Source organism: Anabas testudineus, chromosome 23 (assembly GCF_900324465.2).
Source record: "Anabas testudineus chromosome 23, fAnaTes1.2, whole genome shotgun sequence".
NCBI classification, from domain to species: domain Eukaryota; kingdom Metazoa; phylum Chordata; class Actinopteri; order Anabantiformes; family Anabantidae; genus Anabas; species Anabas testudineus.
This window is the reverse complement of record NC_046631.1, coordinates 6,879,699-6,898,454: the sequence shown is the minus strand read 5'-3', so window position 1 is coordinate 6,898,454 and position 18,756 is coordinate 6,879,699. Positions and strand designations below refer to the sequence as shown.

Here is an 18,756-nt window from a genome sequence, read left to right as displayed (position 1 = left end):
CGTTGTCTTAGGGGCATAAAAAAGCCTTTATGATCATTAGCTTGCTTGCTTCAATGTCTAGTTAGACTTCATTTTAGAAATGTATCAGCTTTTCCAGATCTCAGTCATCAATATGCAAGGACACTGTTACCATTACAGCTAAAAATGATGGCTTAAACAAGGAAAAGAAGAGCCAAGTTCTAAACCAGAATTTCTTTTTAATGACTGAAGGACTGTAACTCTTGCAGTTGGGTTTATTTACTGAACGAACAGATTTCTTTTTGAGCCTGCTGGCGCCTTCTTATCCTCTTTCATCTACTCTCCCTTCTCTCTTCAGACCTCCCATCAGACTGCAGCTAGAATGTTTTCTGCTTTATAAAGAGCAATTTGCTGCAGAACACCACTTTTTATGACTGATGCGATGCCACTGACATATGTGCCTAATATATATCACATCTCTTCATTATTACGGGTATACATTACTCCTGATAGTACACACAGCTAATATAAATTATTTATTAGTCATTTTTCATATTATGCTGAATCACTATCAACGTGGCACAACTTGGCTGTGCTCACCAGCTCTCTCTCTTGCTGCCTTCAACTTTTTTAATTTCCTTTTGTCAGTCCGTTCCTCTGTTAATCTCTCTCCTGCACAGCTTTCACACGAACAAATAAACAAGAATTCTCATTTTAGTCGCTGAAGGAATGTGTGTTTTATGTCAGCGGGCCTACCTTAAACACACACACTCTAACACACACACACACACATACAGAGGAGGGAGAGAGATGGAACAAAAGGGACACGCGAGAAAGAGCAAGATAACGTCAGTGAGGAGAAAGACAAAGAAAATTGGACCAAACAAAACAGAGAGATGGACAAAAAAATCTAAACAAAAGAGGGAGTGAAAGATGATAAATAGAAGGTCAGATCGTGGAAGAAAGCTTGAGAGAGATAGGAGATACAGGAAAAAAGAGAATATGAGAAAGAGAAGAGGAGGTGGAGGCAGGTGAAGGCATACAACTGAGAAAACGGGCATTGGTAAAGAGAGTACAAACCATAAAAAAACACAGTAGTTGAGCAGCACGTGTTCCATTTAACCTGAAACAACCCAGCACTGCTTTCAAAGTGTGTGCATGTCCACTCAGAGTTGCACGCGGTGACAGAGATGCACACACATCTGCTTTTAATGCTGCAACATTTATGCACTGAACTGCCTCTTTTAGCCTAGCATAGCCAAGGACACGAAACGCAGAAGTAACCATGGTGATAGGTTTAGCTCAGGTTCAGGATATTAGACACACTGCAGTTTCTAAAGTCATTATGGCAGAAAGGGTCTATCTTTTTATCACTTTAGCTTTGTAAAAACTACTGTGGCCCCTAATAATTCAAATTGGAAAAAGAAAAAACACCCATTTAAAACATGGAACTAATTTCCCCCTATTCACACCAGCTGGGATAACATATTACTGCCTGAATTAATTGTTGAAATACAGTATTGGGACTATTGAAGTTTCATATGAGTCAATCTGAACTTTGGAGTGCATTGTGCAAAGAACCTGAGACCTTGAAAATGACAGCATCACTCTACAGAGCAGCAGTTAACCTTAGCACCATGAAGCTTTTTAGTATAATTTGCTTTTATAGTCCACTGCATTAACCAGCTCACAACACCAAAACTGAGCTAAAACAAGTAAATATTAGACTTCAAATATTCCAAATAAATGATGTTTTCATGCATTTGCTTGATGTGTGACGAGGCAACGTTTTACCAAGACATTCAGCATAAGAATCTTATTTGAATGTGGAGTTTATATGACAATTAACAACTTATTCCACTGCTCCCAAGGGACTACAAACTTAATATTGAATTAAAACTGCTTTCAGTTCACTGTGCTCACTCAATAATAATAACTATAAACAGTGCATACTCTCAAATGCATGTACATCTAGATAACATGTGCACAGGTTTGCTGCTGTACTTGTGCATGTAATTCATGTGTGGCAGTCGTTTTCAGTCTGTATCCATACTGGCTGTGCTTTGGGTGTGTGTGTGTGTGTGTGTGTAAATGACAAAATGATGTGTAGCAGGGCCACACTGGGCAGTGGGTCCCCTGGACCTGCTCAAGATGGATTACTTTGTGCATGTGTGTGAGCCTGTGACTTAACAGTGATAGATGGAGTAACTCAACACTGATGCTTTCAGATACCTACAGTATGATGGCAGCGAGCAGCCTCATGCATGGTCACACAGATAAAGTTTTCCTAAGTAAGAATTTAGGCACGCAGTGCATACAGTACATGTTCTGTATTGTATCTCTCATCAATCAGTGAGTCATACACAGACACACAGTCATCTATAGAAGCAGTTACATGATCAAATCCTCTGGAAGAAAAAGATCACTTCACTGCAGCTGAATGACACCTCATCTCACCTACTGCAAACTAACGCCACTAAAGAGTCATAAAATACTGTCTGCCTGTCTCACAGCAGGCAATCTGTCTCTCTGTGTGTCTGTCTCTAATTGTCCATCAAGCCCTCCATCTGTGTTTGTCTCCATCTTTCAGTCTGTTTGGCCCTAAGGCCTTTTCACAGGGGAGTGAACAGTTTATCCAGCCTGCAAGCCTAATAACTCTCCTTTCCCTATCGACCTCGTTAGGATATGGTCTATTTGCTATGAGTGAACATGTGTTTGTGCGTGAGGGTGAACATGTGCATGTCGGGCGAAGTCAAGATCTAATTAACTCCTGGAATGGTAGAGTGCATCTAATGCGGACATATCCTTGGACATATCGCCGCTGTTGGCTGAAGACGTTAAATCTTCAAAAGCAGATCTTTTTTACAGAGTAAGAAAAGTTTCTTAATGTTCAGAAAGCAAAGGCATCACACTACTGCACAGCACCCTGGAGAACATAATTTCCCCATTAATAACACTTTGCAAAGTATTAATTATTTATATCAAACTAGGGAAATGTAAAGATTGCACATATGTATGTAGGTGGGGGTGTGTGTAAGCATTTCATAATAGCCTGTGCTGCCTGTTAAGTAGGAAGGAAGTTACAGCACAGTCTTCATTAGGCAGTCTCATTGTAATCTCTTTTCAGGGAAAGAAGACTGGAGAACTGCTAAAACTACTATGATAGGATATTCTCTCACAGAATGTGTGCTCTCTGCACACATGCTTTGCTGTCTTTTTCTCACCTGGATGATAGTTTGAACTCTTTGCTAATGATAAAGTTTATAAAATGTATATTTTCTGTATATTTGTTCATCCAATTTAAACATAAACACTGCACAGGCCATGGAAATGACTTGTATCCACTCATTATGTGCTGTGACATACAGTCTTTTGTCCATGTAATGTAATGAAAGGTCATTTTGTGTGAGAACTCTATGTCAACACCCCCATTCCAATATTAAAATTACCTTTTAATTGTTGCCATTGTTCAAATGGAATCGACTCTATACTGCCTGGTTTTCTATTCACTGCCTGCACCGCATTTGCACCATGTGTTTGCCCCCCATTGAGTAGGATGGAAAGACCTCAGAATGAGTGTTAGTGGGCCCATTAAAGCCAGCATGCAACACTGAATTTATCCATAATAAGCAATGCAAGAGCAAACTATACAGCTGCATAAAATATACATTATTACAAACAGCTCCACAAATAGCTCTTCTAAGAGATCATAAATGCACTACTAAACACAAGCGCTAATTCAGCGGTCGGCCTCATTTATAGATCTAGCTTACTCTTATTTCCCACATTTACTGTGAAATATAACAAAATGATATGGCAGAGCAGTTTTTATGACGATGTGAATAGTCTAAGCTTTGACTAAGAACACTCCAGAGGCAATGAGAACAAGTAACTGTAGGACAATAACTGAGACAAAGTGAGGGAAGAAAAGAGAAGAAGAGGATACAAGAAGAAAAAAACAATAATTTAGATTAGGTCATTTATTAATTTATTATTTGACCCTAATAACTACAGAACATTTGTGAGAATGTAGCTACTTTCTGTAGCTTTGTAAAAATTCAACTTGAATAACTTAAAATACCATGTATATAAAGTAGTATTTCTAGTACTACAGTAGTTTCTAGTTCTAGTCGAATTGTATTAGTTCTGTTTTAACTGTAAAAGACTGTAGGCTTATGTTAAAATCCGCCCAGTGCTGTGTAAATACAGTAAATCAATAAAGCACTTCAAATTTGTATCTGGCTGAAAAGCAAAAGCTGGCTGGTGAAATGTTATTAACAAGGTGAGAAAAGCCCAAGTGAGGATAAGGCTGATAAAAAATGGACCAAGTAAAAAAAAAAGATAAAATATAGATGTCATATAACGCTGCGAGTGCCACAGGTCACGACCAATGATCAAGACGTATTCTCATATCTGTGTGTGTGTGTGTGTGTTTGTCTGTCACACGTGTCCAAGTGTTTCTGTGTTCAGCTCAGAACAAGGAAATGACTTTAGAGATCAGCCACAGTCACACAGTGTGGCTGGCTAGGAGGAACGGCTGCCACCAATTTGTTTTCTGTGAGGAGCAGCGTATCCATCCAGGTGTGATTGTGGAGGGGGGGTTTTGGGACTGAGGCCTGGAAGTGGTGGAAAACTGCAACACAGACACCAGTCACACCTGTGATTTGTAATGCATTTTATTCAAATGTATTTATATAGTAGGTCTTCATCATTTTAGTGCAATTTTACTCAAATCAGGCTCAGGTCCTGCTCTGATCTGTTCCACTTGGGGAGTCAATTTCCAACAACCATGAAAGCATAACGTAAAATACACTTTGATTTTCTGAGGCATCTAATGATCCTGCTGCATGTGATTACAGCTTTGGGCAACTGCAGTTATTTTTATCTTAAAAAAGAACTGACTGAATGGATTAGTTTTGAGAATACAGTATGTTTCTAGGTGAAGATAGGTTAGGCTCTTTACTATTGTTAAATCAATATTTTATTTCACTGGGAATTCTGTGTTATATTTAAGGTTAATGAATCTTTTCAAGATAAGGGTGTGTAGATGTGGCTGCCTCTAATCAAACAGGGAACGTTTGTGAGGAGATTGTAAACCTGTGAGGGCAGTGAGGTCTGACGATCGGGTTTCACTCCATGAGTCTGTGCACTCTTTCATAATTTTATCTGCTGGAACTACACAATGTGTTTCTGAACATTTAAGTGTGTATGTTGGTTTATCTGTGATCTGGTGTCTGCTCCAGCCCTCTTCCCCTTGGGCATCAGTTTTACCTGACTGCACCCTTACAACAGGACAATCCAGTGTCTGAACTGTGCAGGCTGACAGGTTCTGCCAGGATATGCATATGAGCATATCAGCTTCTGAAAAAAAAGACTTCTTATGTTACCCAGTCTGAGTGCTTTGGATTTAGTTTTTCCTTTGTGCTTGCTATTCCCTTGATGAAAGAAGAAATGATGAAAGTTACAGTAATGTAGTCTAAATAAATCATTAAAATGAATTTATTGGACTAGAGAATGATGTCTTCTACTTGCTGTAGTAGCTGTACTAACTCTAAAAAATACAATATCATGCAACTATGACAATAATGCATATGAATACTGGAATATGAAGTAGCTTCATGTAGTTCATTTGGCATTTAAACAAGAAGCAAGTTAGAAGAATATTCTACAGTAAAGATCAAGTGAAAGACTCAAGTAAGAATATTATTTGAGAAGATGATGCACGAGTCGTGGTGAAAGAAAGGTGCTGCTGATGACTGACTGATGAAACACTGGCCCACTCACTCAGCATCAGCCTTAACTACACAAGACAGCAAGACGGAACTCAAAACTAACAGTATGTTCTTGCAATGGTAACAATCTTTGTGAAAAATGAAATGTGTCACTGTGAAAAGATGGTGTTTGTTGTTGGGCATCTAAACATTTGTCTCTTTTCTCGTTAATTTTCAGACTTTCTGACACACTTCACTTTCTATATGCCTCTCCCTTTTAGCCCAATCACATGTAATAATCACAACCATTTCTACATCCTCCCATCAGCTGTGTCACCACAGCGACCCTGAGCAGCATGCCGCTGATTGGCTTCTGTGTTGATGATTTAGAGGTCGTGAACCCCAACACTTGGAATTAATGGACTCTGTCGCATGACTACAGGGTCCTTGACACGTACACGCCTACGTACACAGATGCCATCGCTAGTAATAGACGGTCAATGGGAGTCACAGCCCTTACAAACCTAATTATGCGAACTAATGGCAGGCACCAGTCAGGGAATACTCACTGTAACACACACACACTAATAAACATATAAACATATAAACTCCATCACACCAGAACAAGGTCATATTGAACCTGTGGAAAGTGAAATTATCTGATGTTTGTCCAAAAAAATCACTAACTCTGCTGTGAATGTGTCATTTTTGTCCAGTCAGTGGTTTCTGTAGGTTCATCGAAGCATAAACACACCATTGTCCAGAGCAAGTGAACACATGCATCAGTTGCAGTGCACGTATAAAATAACAAGCTACAGGTATCGTTTGATGCGACAGGAAAATGCAGGTCAAACTGCACACATCTCACTCACACGCACAATACAATGACAGAAAGAGATGCCTATTACAAAACAGAATACATATACTCTACACACACAAGTAGGAGGCCAAATTACCATATTTACAAATGCAGAATCCAACAATTATTTAATTTCCCTTTAAGCTTTGACTACACAATTGTTCTTGCTGTGTTGTATTGCTCCTTGGAGCGTAACAGCTAGTGTGATCTGTGTTTTAAGGCTACTTATTAGAGCCAGCAGCTCCACTCTACAATATTGTGTGTGTGTGTGTATATATATATATATATATATATATATATATATATATATATATATATATATACACACACACACTAATTAAAGCCCTGTGTTTGTCCCTGTTGACAAATTGTCAGAGTCAGAATGCTCCAACCAAGCCTCAGAGAGTCCATAGCTATGTGGTAAACTTGAGCATATCTTTGTTAGCTGGCCTAATTGGAAAAGTCCAGAAAGACAGGCCTTTTGAGAGTGAACTTTAATCTTGTGAAAAGTTGAACTTACTGATTCAGTAAATGTCACAGAGAGTTAAAGCAACACAGATAGAGTGTGTTTGGATTTCTTAACGTGAAACCTGGGCTTGGTGAGTTTTTTAGCTAGTCCTTGTTTTGCATTAAACAAACAAAACAGAGTAAAATGCAGGATGATGTTGTGCAGGAATATAATTAGACATATACAAACTGATCACCTGCAAAATTCATTAAAAGGTAAAACATCTGAAGAGGTAAAAGACTGCTTCTCAAAATGGCAAAATTATTTGTCACAGAGGTTAGATGCATTTTTATCTCTGTTGGATGTTTAGGCAATCACAACGAAAATCAACCAAATTATAGACTGCATGTTATAATAATAATAAATTTATTTATAGAGCACTTTTCTAAACATATGTTACAAAGTGCTTCACAAGACAGACAAGAAACACATGTAGCCCAACAAGATCAACTTGAGCAAGCACTAGGCAAACAGTGGAGAGGAAAAACTCCCCCTAGGGAAGAAACCTCCAGCAGAACCAGGCTCAAGTTAAACGGCCATCTGCCTCGACCGGTTGTATGTCAAAGAGAAAACACACTCATCATCCATATTATGTTCCTAATATTTCCAAATGATACAAAACCATAGAGGACAGCAACACATTAGATGCAAGAAGGCAAGGTGCAGAGTCTTACCTGTGCATTTCTTCAGGTTACCAGGCCGTTTACCATGCATCCCCAGCTTACAGTTGAAGTTTTCCTCCCAGAATTCAGCAAACCAAACATTCCTCCTGTTGTTGGACAGTGAGCGGCTACGGAAATACCGATCAAATGCTGTTAAAAGAAAAAACAGGGTAAAAGCTGAAAACTGAACAAAGAGGGACTTCAGTTTTTTCTTTTTTTTGCAAAACATTAAACAAATGTGTCCATAATAACAATCAAAAATACATCATTCTGACATTAATAGTTGTTTTAAAACCTCCCAGATCAGACTTAATGATGTAATGTGAGGAGGACACTAGTGCTTCAGGAGTAAAGGGCCTCCTTTCCACTGAGCTAGCAGTTACTAAAAATGAGGTGTTCATGGTGGTGTAATAAGTTCTGACTCACAAAAGCATATGTTATGAACAGCCCATGGATCTAAAGTATGATTGATTTTCCATGGAGCCATCCAGTACTGGAGCTCCCACCAAAAACTGTAGCCAAGAGCAAGGTGAGCAAACATTTTAAACCGAGCTTTCACAATTCGTTGGCTACTTGTCCAATTTAATAAGTGGAGAGGCTGAGAGAAACAGGGAAGAATATATTTCTCCACTCATACGAATGGAAATACCTGTCAAGAGTCTGGCAGGCTGAGATGAAGAGATGGGCAAAAGAAAAGAAAAATGAGGGAGACAAAAATCACCCCTTGTACTTGTTCTATGTTCAAACCAGAATTAATTGGAACAACCTATTTTTGCTCTGTTGTGTGACAGTAAAAGGCGGCTATACTGGATTTTGAGTAGACTTCTATTGTCACATTGCTATTATCCCCCTCCTTGACGTCTTCGGTGCGGTGTTCCCAACTTAAAAACAGGGGAAGCTTTAATTGTTCCTGTGGACTTCAGGTATGTCCTGCAAAAAACCATTTACACTTCACTAATAAGATTAAGGTGTCACTTCCAGCACTACTGGGACAGTAATTTAGGGGAACACAGTGCATGTGAAACAACTCATGGAGGATGGGGAAATCACCAGGGACTACCAGACCGACTAGGACAGCCGGTGCCACACCTCACTCTCTGTAAAAGCTGACAAGAGCTGCCTTGATTAATCTCCACTGCTGTCAGGGAAATTGGTCCTGTGTGCACTTGTGAAGCTCAATTCATGGTTAGACTGCTGGAAACAGTGGCTTTACTGCTTGTGTCGCTCAACAGGTAGAACATGTCATCTGGCTTCTCACTGTGAGCACAAAATTACTTATTTAAAACACCTATGAAGGCTGGCCGTTTGTAGCTTTCCCACAGTTGGGCTAAGCTGTGCTAAGAAACACCTGTTATTATAATGGAGCGTATGTATGTCCATGAAATCTAACTTTTATTTAATCAATACATCTCTGCTATAGAAACTAATGACTTTACAAAAGACAGCATTAATGGATTACATGGCCTCAGACTGTAAAGTGTTCCTAATAAATAAATCAGCTTTTATTAGAATGCAGTCTTCACTAACATATCCAGGCTCCATCTCACTCCCAACTTCTCAATTCTAAAGACCCCATAGCGTGTTCGTTCCTGTCAACTAGCTGACTTTGATTCATTTAAACTTCCACATAAGCTCTCTTTGCTTTACTTTCAGTGTATATCTTGTCATCTTTGTGTCCCTCCAGGAGTCAATTATCTAATAGAGAGCTCTGACAGAGAGCAAATGAGGATATCCCCCTCAGCCTAATAGCAAAAACTTGTTGCCTGCTGGGTTTAAGAATGAGGGAACATGAGCCTATCTCACTTTCTGTTTCTGGACTTTCCCCCAGCCACCTTAATTTGATCTATTAGACCTCAAGCACACACACATGAAACCTCTGCTTCCTTTCATTTGTCACAGAGCCTCCATGGAACAAGTTACAATGCAGTTGAAAATGTATTTTAATAAATTATATGTAAATAACTGGTCAGTTATTGACCATGTGTGCACTGACATTATGGCACCGTACCATCGGAAGCATCTCGCACTCTTACCATCCACAGACGCTCGTTTAGGAAGAATGGTGATGGCTCCCTCAGCCACTCTCTCTTGGCCAATCACAGGAGAGATCTTGGACCCCCAGCTGTCTGAACCCACCCACAGAAAGTGACCAGTTTGGTTGTTCCGCTTAGCTGCATCCAGAACTCGTCTGTTTGAACAAAAAAAGGAGAAAATTATGGGGCCTGGAAAAGTCGGCTATAAATGGGTGAGCAAGTGACACCACAGACATGGGCTACTGGGTCCTGAACCATCGTTGCCATGGTTGCAATAATAAATGCAGTGAAACGATATGCTTAGATTTAGGCACAAATCATTGTCATCTCAAGTCTTACAACTTTAAATCATTTGTTTAACAACTACCAAATTATTACTGTCTTTTAGTTGCATTATAGCTGTTCTGACACACAATGGCACAGTAAAGGTACACAGTGTGTTACTAAACCAAATGTAAAACTGAGGGCAGTGGGAAAATGGAGAGCAGTGGCAGCGGGACACTTGTTTTAAGGGCATAGCACGTACCGTATGTCATCCTCATTAGCAAACATGATGATAGCCCTGGCGTTGGAGGTCTCCAGCAGGCGTCTGATGATCTTGTCAAACTCCCCTGGCCTGGGCTCCCTAGGGATCTTTAAGGATTGGGCAATGCACACACCACCTGAAACAGAAACAGAGAAAGAGAAGGAAGGATAGAATGTTTTATGTGATTGTTAACCACTGATTTGCATTTTTTTCCCATTTTGTATTCACCACTCACAATCAGTCGCTCTCCTTTGACTTGGCCTATACCCTGTTCATAAAAGGGTTCTAAACTGTTAAACACTAAATGTCAAGACCTCTGGTGTGTGGAAGTGATGTGATTTTACACTTTCAGCAGACTTAGCACTTCTAGTGGAATAAAGGGATAAATTGACAGGTAGCATGAGCAGCAACAGCCGCCTTAGAATAGCCAAGAAAATCCAAGAGAGCAGATGAAACAGCAGGGGCAAAGGGATTGAGGGGGAATAGAGAAACAGCAGCACACATAAAGGAAATAAAAGTAGAAGAACATGCTGAAAAGAGATAATGGTGAAGGTGAACAGAAAAAATAGATGAATAGGCCAAATTTCTAATTCAAATTAATGTTGCTGCCATGGTGTGAGTCCCAGGAAATATCCACTGCACTCCTTTCACACTTCTATTTCCTCCATTGTTTACGATGACAAGAATAGCATTCACAACAATATCAGCTATTTCCTGCGCAATATGTGATAATGAGGAAGATTTTTGTCACCTTGTTTGTCCTCTCACACTCTCTCTCTCACACACACACACACACATACACTCCATGTTCAACCCTGGAAACAGGGACAAATTTTTTTTGGAGTAATTTCTTTGTGTATTTTAGACACAAAATCCAACATCCCATACGGTTCTGCACAAATCCAGACTTTATATTCAGGCCTTTCTCTTAATTAGCGCTGGTTTATTATATTAGCAGCTCAAGGTGTAAAAGTGTATGTTGGATTATATCAATGTTTTACAGTAGTTTTGCATTATCTTTAACCAGTGCACTCTGCGCGTACCCAGGTTCTCTATGCGTGTGTGTGTGTGTGTGTGTGTGTGTGCGCATATTTATTTTTTTTATTTGTCTGAGTACATTTATGTGTGTGTGTGTGTGTGAGGGAGTGTGAATGATGTCCCCTTTCCTCCCTGCCTGTTCCAGCCCATTTATTGAACATCTGTACAGTCTGTCGCGTTCACTATATCACTCCCCTTAGTCACAAATACACACACACACACACATTTGTGCCCACGCAGATGCGCGCACACCAGCGTGCATGACTGCTAAAACAAATACTCATTAGCCTCAAATTAAAACCCTCTGAAGGATAATCACTAAAGTGACAAAATCTGCACAGGCATCCCCATCAACTCCTCACGCGCGCGCACACACACACTACACACACACTACACACACTACACAACAGACAAATACTTAACTTCTGCAGACTTTTCTCAAGGATAATCACCAACTTGACATACACTTTTGCACATGTACACGAACAGCAAATCACGAGAAAGCAATGTTTATATTTGCATTCTTTCACCACTGTCCTTGGAGCAGTATAAAGGTGATTAAATCATAGCTTGTTTCATAGTTGGGATAGTTAGAATTTTTTTGTATGTGTGTTTTTGTTTATTTGACTAGTTATTTCTTAACTGGATCCTGTAGTTATGTTTTGATTAGTTAAGTAATTCTTTATCAATCGATAATGGTCATAACCCAGTTTAGCTTGCAGTGCACTTATCACTTTTTTTTCATGGCATCTACAAATAAAGGAACCATTTCAAACTTGAATAACAACCTTGGGATCCAATTCATCACAAAAATTGGTGTTTACTATATTCTGTCACTGGGGGCAGGGGGTCATATTTACAGTGTAGACTATTGCGCTCTATTTCTAAAACTCTGATGATCTACACTCTGAACTGTCCCTACCACCAAACATGCAGTGGTGAGAAGCTTCTAATGCAAATGCTAACGTCAGAAATTCACTTATAATATTTATAAGTAAAAAGTTTCACACACATACACATAAGACAATGACTAATGAACCAACACCATCACACAAAACTCCCTGTAATAATACTGTATGCAGCCGTCTCGTCGTTAGGTAGAAGGAACCCAGGATGTTAGATCTGTTTAAATTTCCCACCCACTGTTAAATCATACTCTCTCACTGCCATTATCAATGACTGTGCAGAACAGTCTTCCCAGATAAAGATTACATATCAAATTAAGTCACACACACCTGAAACACTTTTAGTCTTGTGCCAAAAAAGCAACCCATTAAAAAGCCAACATCAGTTAGTGCACATCCTTGCTACTATGTTGAAAGAAAAGCTAAGAGGTTATGAAGTCAGGGGAAACATTGTACTTTTTTTTTTCTTCCCCGTAACACTCACAGTACTCAGAGTGCCTAGTTGAAAGAAGTAGTTATTAAATAAAAAGGGGGGAAAAGATTTAACATCTCAACCTTTGCACATCATGGTATTCCAGACAGATCATTTGCATCATGTTGTAAAGTTATAGATAAAATTTTAAAGAAAAAAAAGGCACATTGCATAAGTCTTGCAAACAACAATACCCAGATTATGTTTTTTCCAGTTTTGTCTGCTGAGGTTTAGTGGAAATCTCCTACACAGAGGAAAAAGAAAGTTTTCTGTGAACTACAAGCACCGGTATTGATTTAAGTGGAGATCTGGGTTAAAAACCTGCATCTCAGGTACCTGAAATGGTGGGAAAGCGTTCTTCAGACCAAATCATATAAATATCCTACTGCCAACAGTTTCGCAAAAAAAGACACTGTGGCCGTTTTACATTTGCACACAATATGAACAAACAGAGAATTAACACATGACATGGTGCTTAATAATGCTCCTCATTGTTTGAGACGACTATAGTGAAATCCAAGTGTGAAGACGCTGTTAAACTATATTCAACTTTGAGCCAAAGCATCAGTTGTTTAACTGCACTTTGCTTAACTTCTCTTAGATCCCCCTAAAACACAATCTGCAGCCTCATAATTTGGCTGATAAAGTAAAAAAAAAACAACAACAACAGCAATTAATTGTTTAGAGACCTTGCATCACGTGTTGGGCATTGCTAATATGAGACCAGTCAGAACTTCTCTTTATTCACTTCAGATAACAGAACAATCTCCGCTGTATTGGATCACAGTAATAGACAGTTATTACATAATTCACCAATTGTAGCACGTTCATCTAGGACGGGCTAATTGAATTATGGGCCCTACATTCACTGAGCAGCAACGCACCAAGCTCTCGCTTTATCTCTAATAACCTGATTATTGAGGCTTCAATGTGAAACAGAATGTCACTGAATCCTAATTCCTTGGGTTTATTTATGTGTGCGTGTGTATATGTGTACTGGCGTTATTTACCTCTCTGTGTGTAGGTGTACAGACTAGTGAGCCTTAATGCCTGTTTTTGTGCAAGCATATCAAGAGTGTGTACGAGTACGCATTTGCATTCGACTGTTTCCCTTTTCAGTGGTTACAAAAAAACAGAGGTGCATTGTGATAATTAAATTTTAAGTGTGTCCAGCACTTCTCTCTATGCAAAACATGCCCTTACACTTGCAATTAATTTCATTCTATTCTGAGATTGAATTCAGTGTGTTTCAGGAAGAAATGCTTCTGTCTCAATGTTTAATTAACAATCTGCTTCCCTCCCACACTCCTCTCTCTTTTCTCTACCATTTCATCTATTAACCACGAGAGGCATGAATGGAGAGACAAAATAAAGAGGACTTACTCGTCTCTCTCACTGCTTGTATCTTGCTTCTGTTGTTTTCTAATCACCTTCAGCTTGTCAGAACTTTACATAGAGTAGATATCTTTAGTATTTTAACAAAAGAACAGAATAAAACACCATAATGCTTTATTTCCTGGAAGATGCAGCTATCAATTGTACAATATATTTATTAAAAGAGTGTACAATAGTAGCAACAAAGAAATCACAACTAAAATCTTCACAAGCACTGAAATCTAGCAAGACAAACTGACCAGTGGCTGGACATCAATCCACATAGGCTCGGGAGATTTAAGAAATGTGTACATGTATCCTGTAGAAGTTAGAGCTGCTGCACAACCGACTATAGTAGCTTTTGGCAGTGGATACAATCACCTTTTTCTAAGCCTCCCTGTCTTTTTTGCATCCAGTTCACTTATAATTCAATTTCTCCTTTTTACATCATCATTTTCTGTTTATCTATTCTTTTTCCTCTCCATCTTACGTCTTCAATTTGCACACTTCTCTCCTTTATGCAGTTCTGTTTTTATTATATATCAGATTCAATAATATTATAATTTGTATTAATTTCTCTCTCCAACAGTGGCAATAACCTCATACAGCTCTATTATACAATATCCGGCACTAAACCTTGATTCAGCACTGCATGAGCGCCACAAAACCACTCACTGTTACACTCATACATCTTGTAATGTATTTACACCAGCATTACACACAGATATTAATGTGGGTTCCTGCTAAGCAAGATGAGTAATGAGGATAACTTTAACGCTTGCAGCCTTACAGCGACTGCCACTAGAGTGTGTCTGTGTGGGGCACATGCATTTTCCTGCGTAAATTTAAAGTCAAAGATAGTCAAAGTTTCTGTCTTTAATACATTCTTACTGTATTTCTCTGTACACACACAAACAAACACACATCAGTCGCTACTATTAACATGTCAGTCAATTTGCTTGGACCAAATATGAGGTCCTGTGCACCCAACAAAGCCACACAGAAAAAGAAATTGAGCTTGTGTGCATAAAGTGCTGGTCATCATCCAGAGAAATCACTATTCCACTCAGCACAGAACACAACAACCTGGTGTTGTATCTCGCTTCTCTCCTTCACGAAACTGGGGTTATATACATAATGTATTGTTTCCAATCATAGAACTGGTGCTGCTTTGACATGCTGTAAACAAAACACTGGGTTTTCTGCGGTGTACATTTTTTGTCAAGCTGTGCCTCCTGCATGCTCTACTTTAAGCCCAACTCTCGCCATGACCACACAAATACCTGCCAGTGGACTGTTACTACACAATAATTCTGATGCAAACACATGTGCACACACTGATTTCAAACACTTTCTTTCTCTCCAAAGCTCATTAGCACTCATATAAAATTAAAAGTTGCCCTCTGCTTAGCTATGCTTTGTTCGTGACTTGGGGCTACTTTTACATGGGCCTTTGAAGTCACTGATTTCTGTGCGTGTGTGTGTGTTCGCCCATGTAGGCTTACCGATGAACATTTGACTATGTATGTATAACTCCAGTAACTATGAGTTCAACTCTTCTTTGCGTGGGTTTGGATTAAGTGGTGCAGTAAATATTGTGTTCTGCATTTTTTCCACTGACTTGAACTTCTCCCCAGGCTTGCTAATAAATCATTGACAACACCACAGAATCGCTGTCCCAGGAAATTTACATCCTCCCATTAAAATATGCCTTAAAGGACACAGGCCTTAGAGCCCTAAATGGTCCTGAAAATTTAAGATGGCCCTAACCCCAACCCAATAAGATGCTGCTCAGACCTGAAACAAGCCGGAGGTGGAAAAGATTTTGTGGGCCTATAACAGACTGAAGCCTGAAATTGTTTTTAATTTGCTGATAATGAAATAGTGATAAAGCCTATGTGAAAATATGCAAAAGAAACTGAAGAACTCTTGGTAAACATTTGTTAGATTAGCACAGTGTGAACATACTCATATAAAATCATGAGATGTCTCCACAGTGCTGTGATTTATCAGAGTATAAATTGAGGTGGCAGTCTGTATCAGCGAATGGATATTGGATATTTGCAATGATCTACTGTTCACATAATAAAATGGTTCAAGTGGTGCTCAAACAAAATACAATAATTTGTGGTATCCATCTATAGAAAGCTAATTGTATGCTCATACAGGGACAGCCACTCACACACATTAATACTGCAGTGGTATCTAATGTACTATAGAAACTGTTCTATATCTGCTTTATGTAAAGAAGAAGAGACCACACGCGGTAAAAGCTTCACACTCCCACCAGCATTTACTTTTCACTATTTTAATGCATTTTTAACAACTGTAGCAGCTCATGTGGCTTCCCCTCAAGATAAAGAAAAAAAAAAGATTGTGACACTGAAAAATGTAAATAAAAACAGAACACAATGATTTGCAAGTCAACCTAGATTTTACTGAAAATATACAAAGACACAATATCAAACGTGGAAATGTTTTTTTCTTTGGAGAAAATAAGAGCTCATTTTGAATTTGATGCCAGCAACACATTTCAGAAATGTTAGGACAGGAGCATGTTTCCGCCCATGCTGCATCACCACTCTGTAAGTGTGGAACTCAGAAGACCAACTGCTGTCCTCTTGAAAGTTTTCAATGAGAGGCAGGTCTGGACTGCAGGCTGGCCTGCTTAGCACTATGGAGCCATGCTGTTGTAAAACCTGCAGAATGTCTGACATCATCATGCTGGAATAATCAGGGAAGACATTTCCTGCATGGCAACATATGTTGCTCGAAAACCTGTATATATAGTTCAGAATTAATTGTGCCTTCACAGATGTGCAATTTACCCATACCATGTGCACTAATGCACCCCCATAACCTCAGTCTTTCTTAACTGAGCTTGGGCCCAGACACATTTGTTAGTTTTAAGATTTGATATGTGTAATGCATACATTTAAGTTCATACTAAGCTTTAAAGCAAAAGAAAATTTTACTATTTTCTTCTAATATTGTTGACAAAAAAAGGTAGATATGGAGTGACTGCAATAGTAACTCTAGTCAACTATGTCAATGTCTAACCTGCACTAGTGTTTTATAAATTGAAAGCAATGAAGACAACTGTGGAACCCCCTTTCTGTGTGTTTCTGCATGTTTTCATGTATTGTGAGTATTCCACAACATGTATTAGTACCCGGTAGTGACATCATGGTACAATTAGTTCTGCCTCTTTACTCCATTACTGGAGTAAAGAGGCGCTGATGAGAGTCAGTATTTTGTGTTGTCACTGACAACAAATATCAGGAACATTTTAAATGTCAATATAATTTCTCCCTTTGGGGTAAATACTGAATTAAAAAGCAGGACAGGGACTGTGGCTCGATTTTATTCTATGTATAAAGGACAGACAGTTTGCAGTTTCTCAGGAAAAACATACTGTATCTAAACCCACACAAGGAGAACAGATTGGATGTTGTACAGACATCGACATCTTTCATTATTCCTGTGTGTGTGCAGGAAAGTGAAAGAAGAGATGCACAAAAAACACACAAGGGAGACAGAGAGTGTGTGGACAAGACAGAAAAGGAGACAGATGGAGACAGAAGATCTTGGCCTTTTAACTTCTCACTCCGCCAGCCATCACACATGAAATGGGTGTGTACGTGTGTGTGTGTGTGTGTATGTGTATGTGTGTGGTGGGGTAGAGAGAGGGGTGGCAGGTCTGTCTTAACCACAGGAGTCGAGCAGTCTAGCTGAAGTCAGCACTTGCTTAGGTCTGAGGGGAGACAGGTGGACACCTAATGCATGGAGCAGTGTGTGTGTTTGTCTTAAGTGTGTTTGCAGAGAAGAGGGCCTGCTTTTATGTGTGTGTATGTGCAATCCTTGAGAAATAGGCTTCTTCTGTGGTCCAACAATTCATGTGTATTATACATCCAACTTGCTTCTAGTAGAGGTAGAGGAGAAGAGTATTCATACAGACCAAGCCACCCCTTGAATTCCAATGACTGTGTGTAGAGGGAAAATAGATAAAACAAGAGTGGAGTGAATGTTATGTAGATGATAAGCATATTCTCAACACCATAATCTCAAGCAATTACAGAGCACAGTAGTCCGTCACACTGTGTACTATCACTGGTGTGGCGAGAGTTAACAAGTACGGCAGGAGACTAGTTCTGTGAGTCCTCAAGGAGGAGACAAGTCAGTTACTCTGTCTATTGAGTCCACCTGACCTTCTGCCACCTGCCACACATCACCAATGTTTTCAATCAATCAGACTAATCCCAAAGGCTTTCTGCTGGATGTTGGAAGACTGAAAAGGTGGTATAGGATAGGGCCAAGCAAAAGGAAGGACAAATGGAGGGGAGCTCAAAAGAAGGGATGCTATGGAGGAGAGAAGGAAAAGAGGCAGGGCAGATGGAGAAAAAGATAAGGACAAAGAAGAATCTGTTGGGAAGGAAGATGGAAAGATGTAGGGTATAAAGTGAGGAAGGAGGGAGATAAGCAATGGATGACGGGATGTCAGAGCACAGATATAAAGCACAAGGTCAATGCAAAGCTCAGGGATCACAGAGAGAACATCTCCACTTCTCTGTCTGGTACTCTTCTTCCCACTCTTCACCTCCCTCTTTCTCTCTGTGACTGTGTTTTATTCTTGGTAAGACTCTTTCCCTAACAGTAGAATTTTCCTTCCTTTTTGTGCCATTTTCTTTCGTCCCTCTCTCTTTCTCCTAC

At 39.4% G+C, this 18,756-nt stretch overlaps 1 protein-coding gene across 5 annotated transcripts in view; it reads right to left on the bottom strand.

The window, feature by feature from the left end:
• grm8a (glutamate receptor, metabotropic 8a) overlaps positions 1 to 18,756 on the bottom strand; it is a 157,402-nt gene that overhangs the window by 41,976 nt on the left and 96,670 nt on the right. For all 5 annotated transcript variants that reach the window (XM_026362946.2, XM_026362942.2, XM_026362945.2 and 2 more), the window contains exons 4-6: positions 10,258 to 10,393; positions 9,732 to 9,886; positions 7,711 to 7,848 (exon numbers count right to left, since the gene is read on the bottom strand). In XM_026362946.2, the coding sequence (XP_026218731.1) occupies positions 7,711 to 7,848; positions 9,732 to 9,886; positions 10,258 to 10,393 (429 nt within the window). The remainder of the gene's footprint in view (positions 1 to 7,710; positions 7,849 to 9,731; positions 9,887 to 10,257; positions 10,394 to 18,756) is intronic.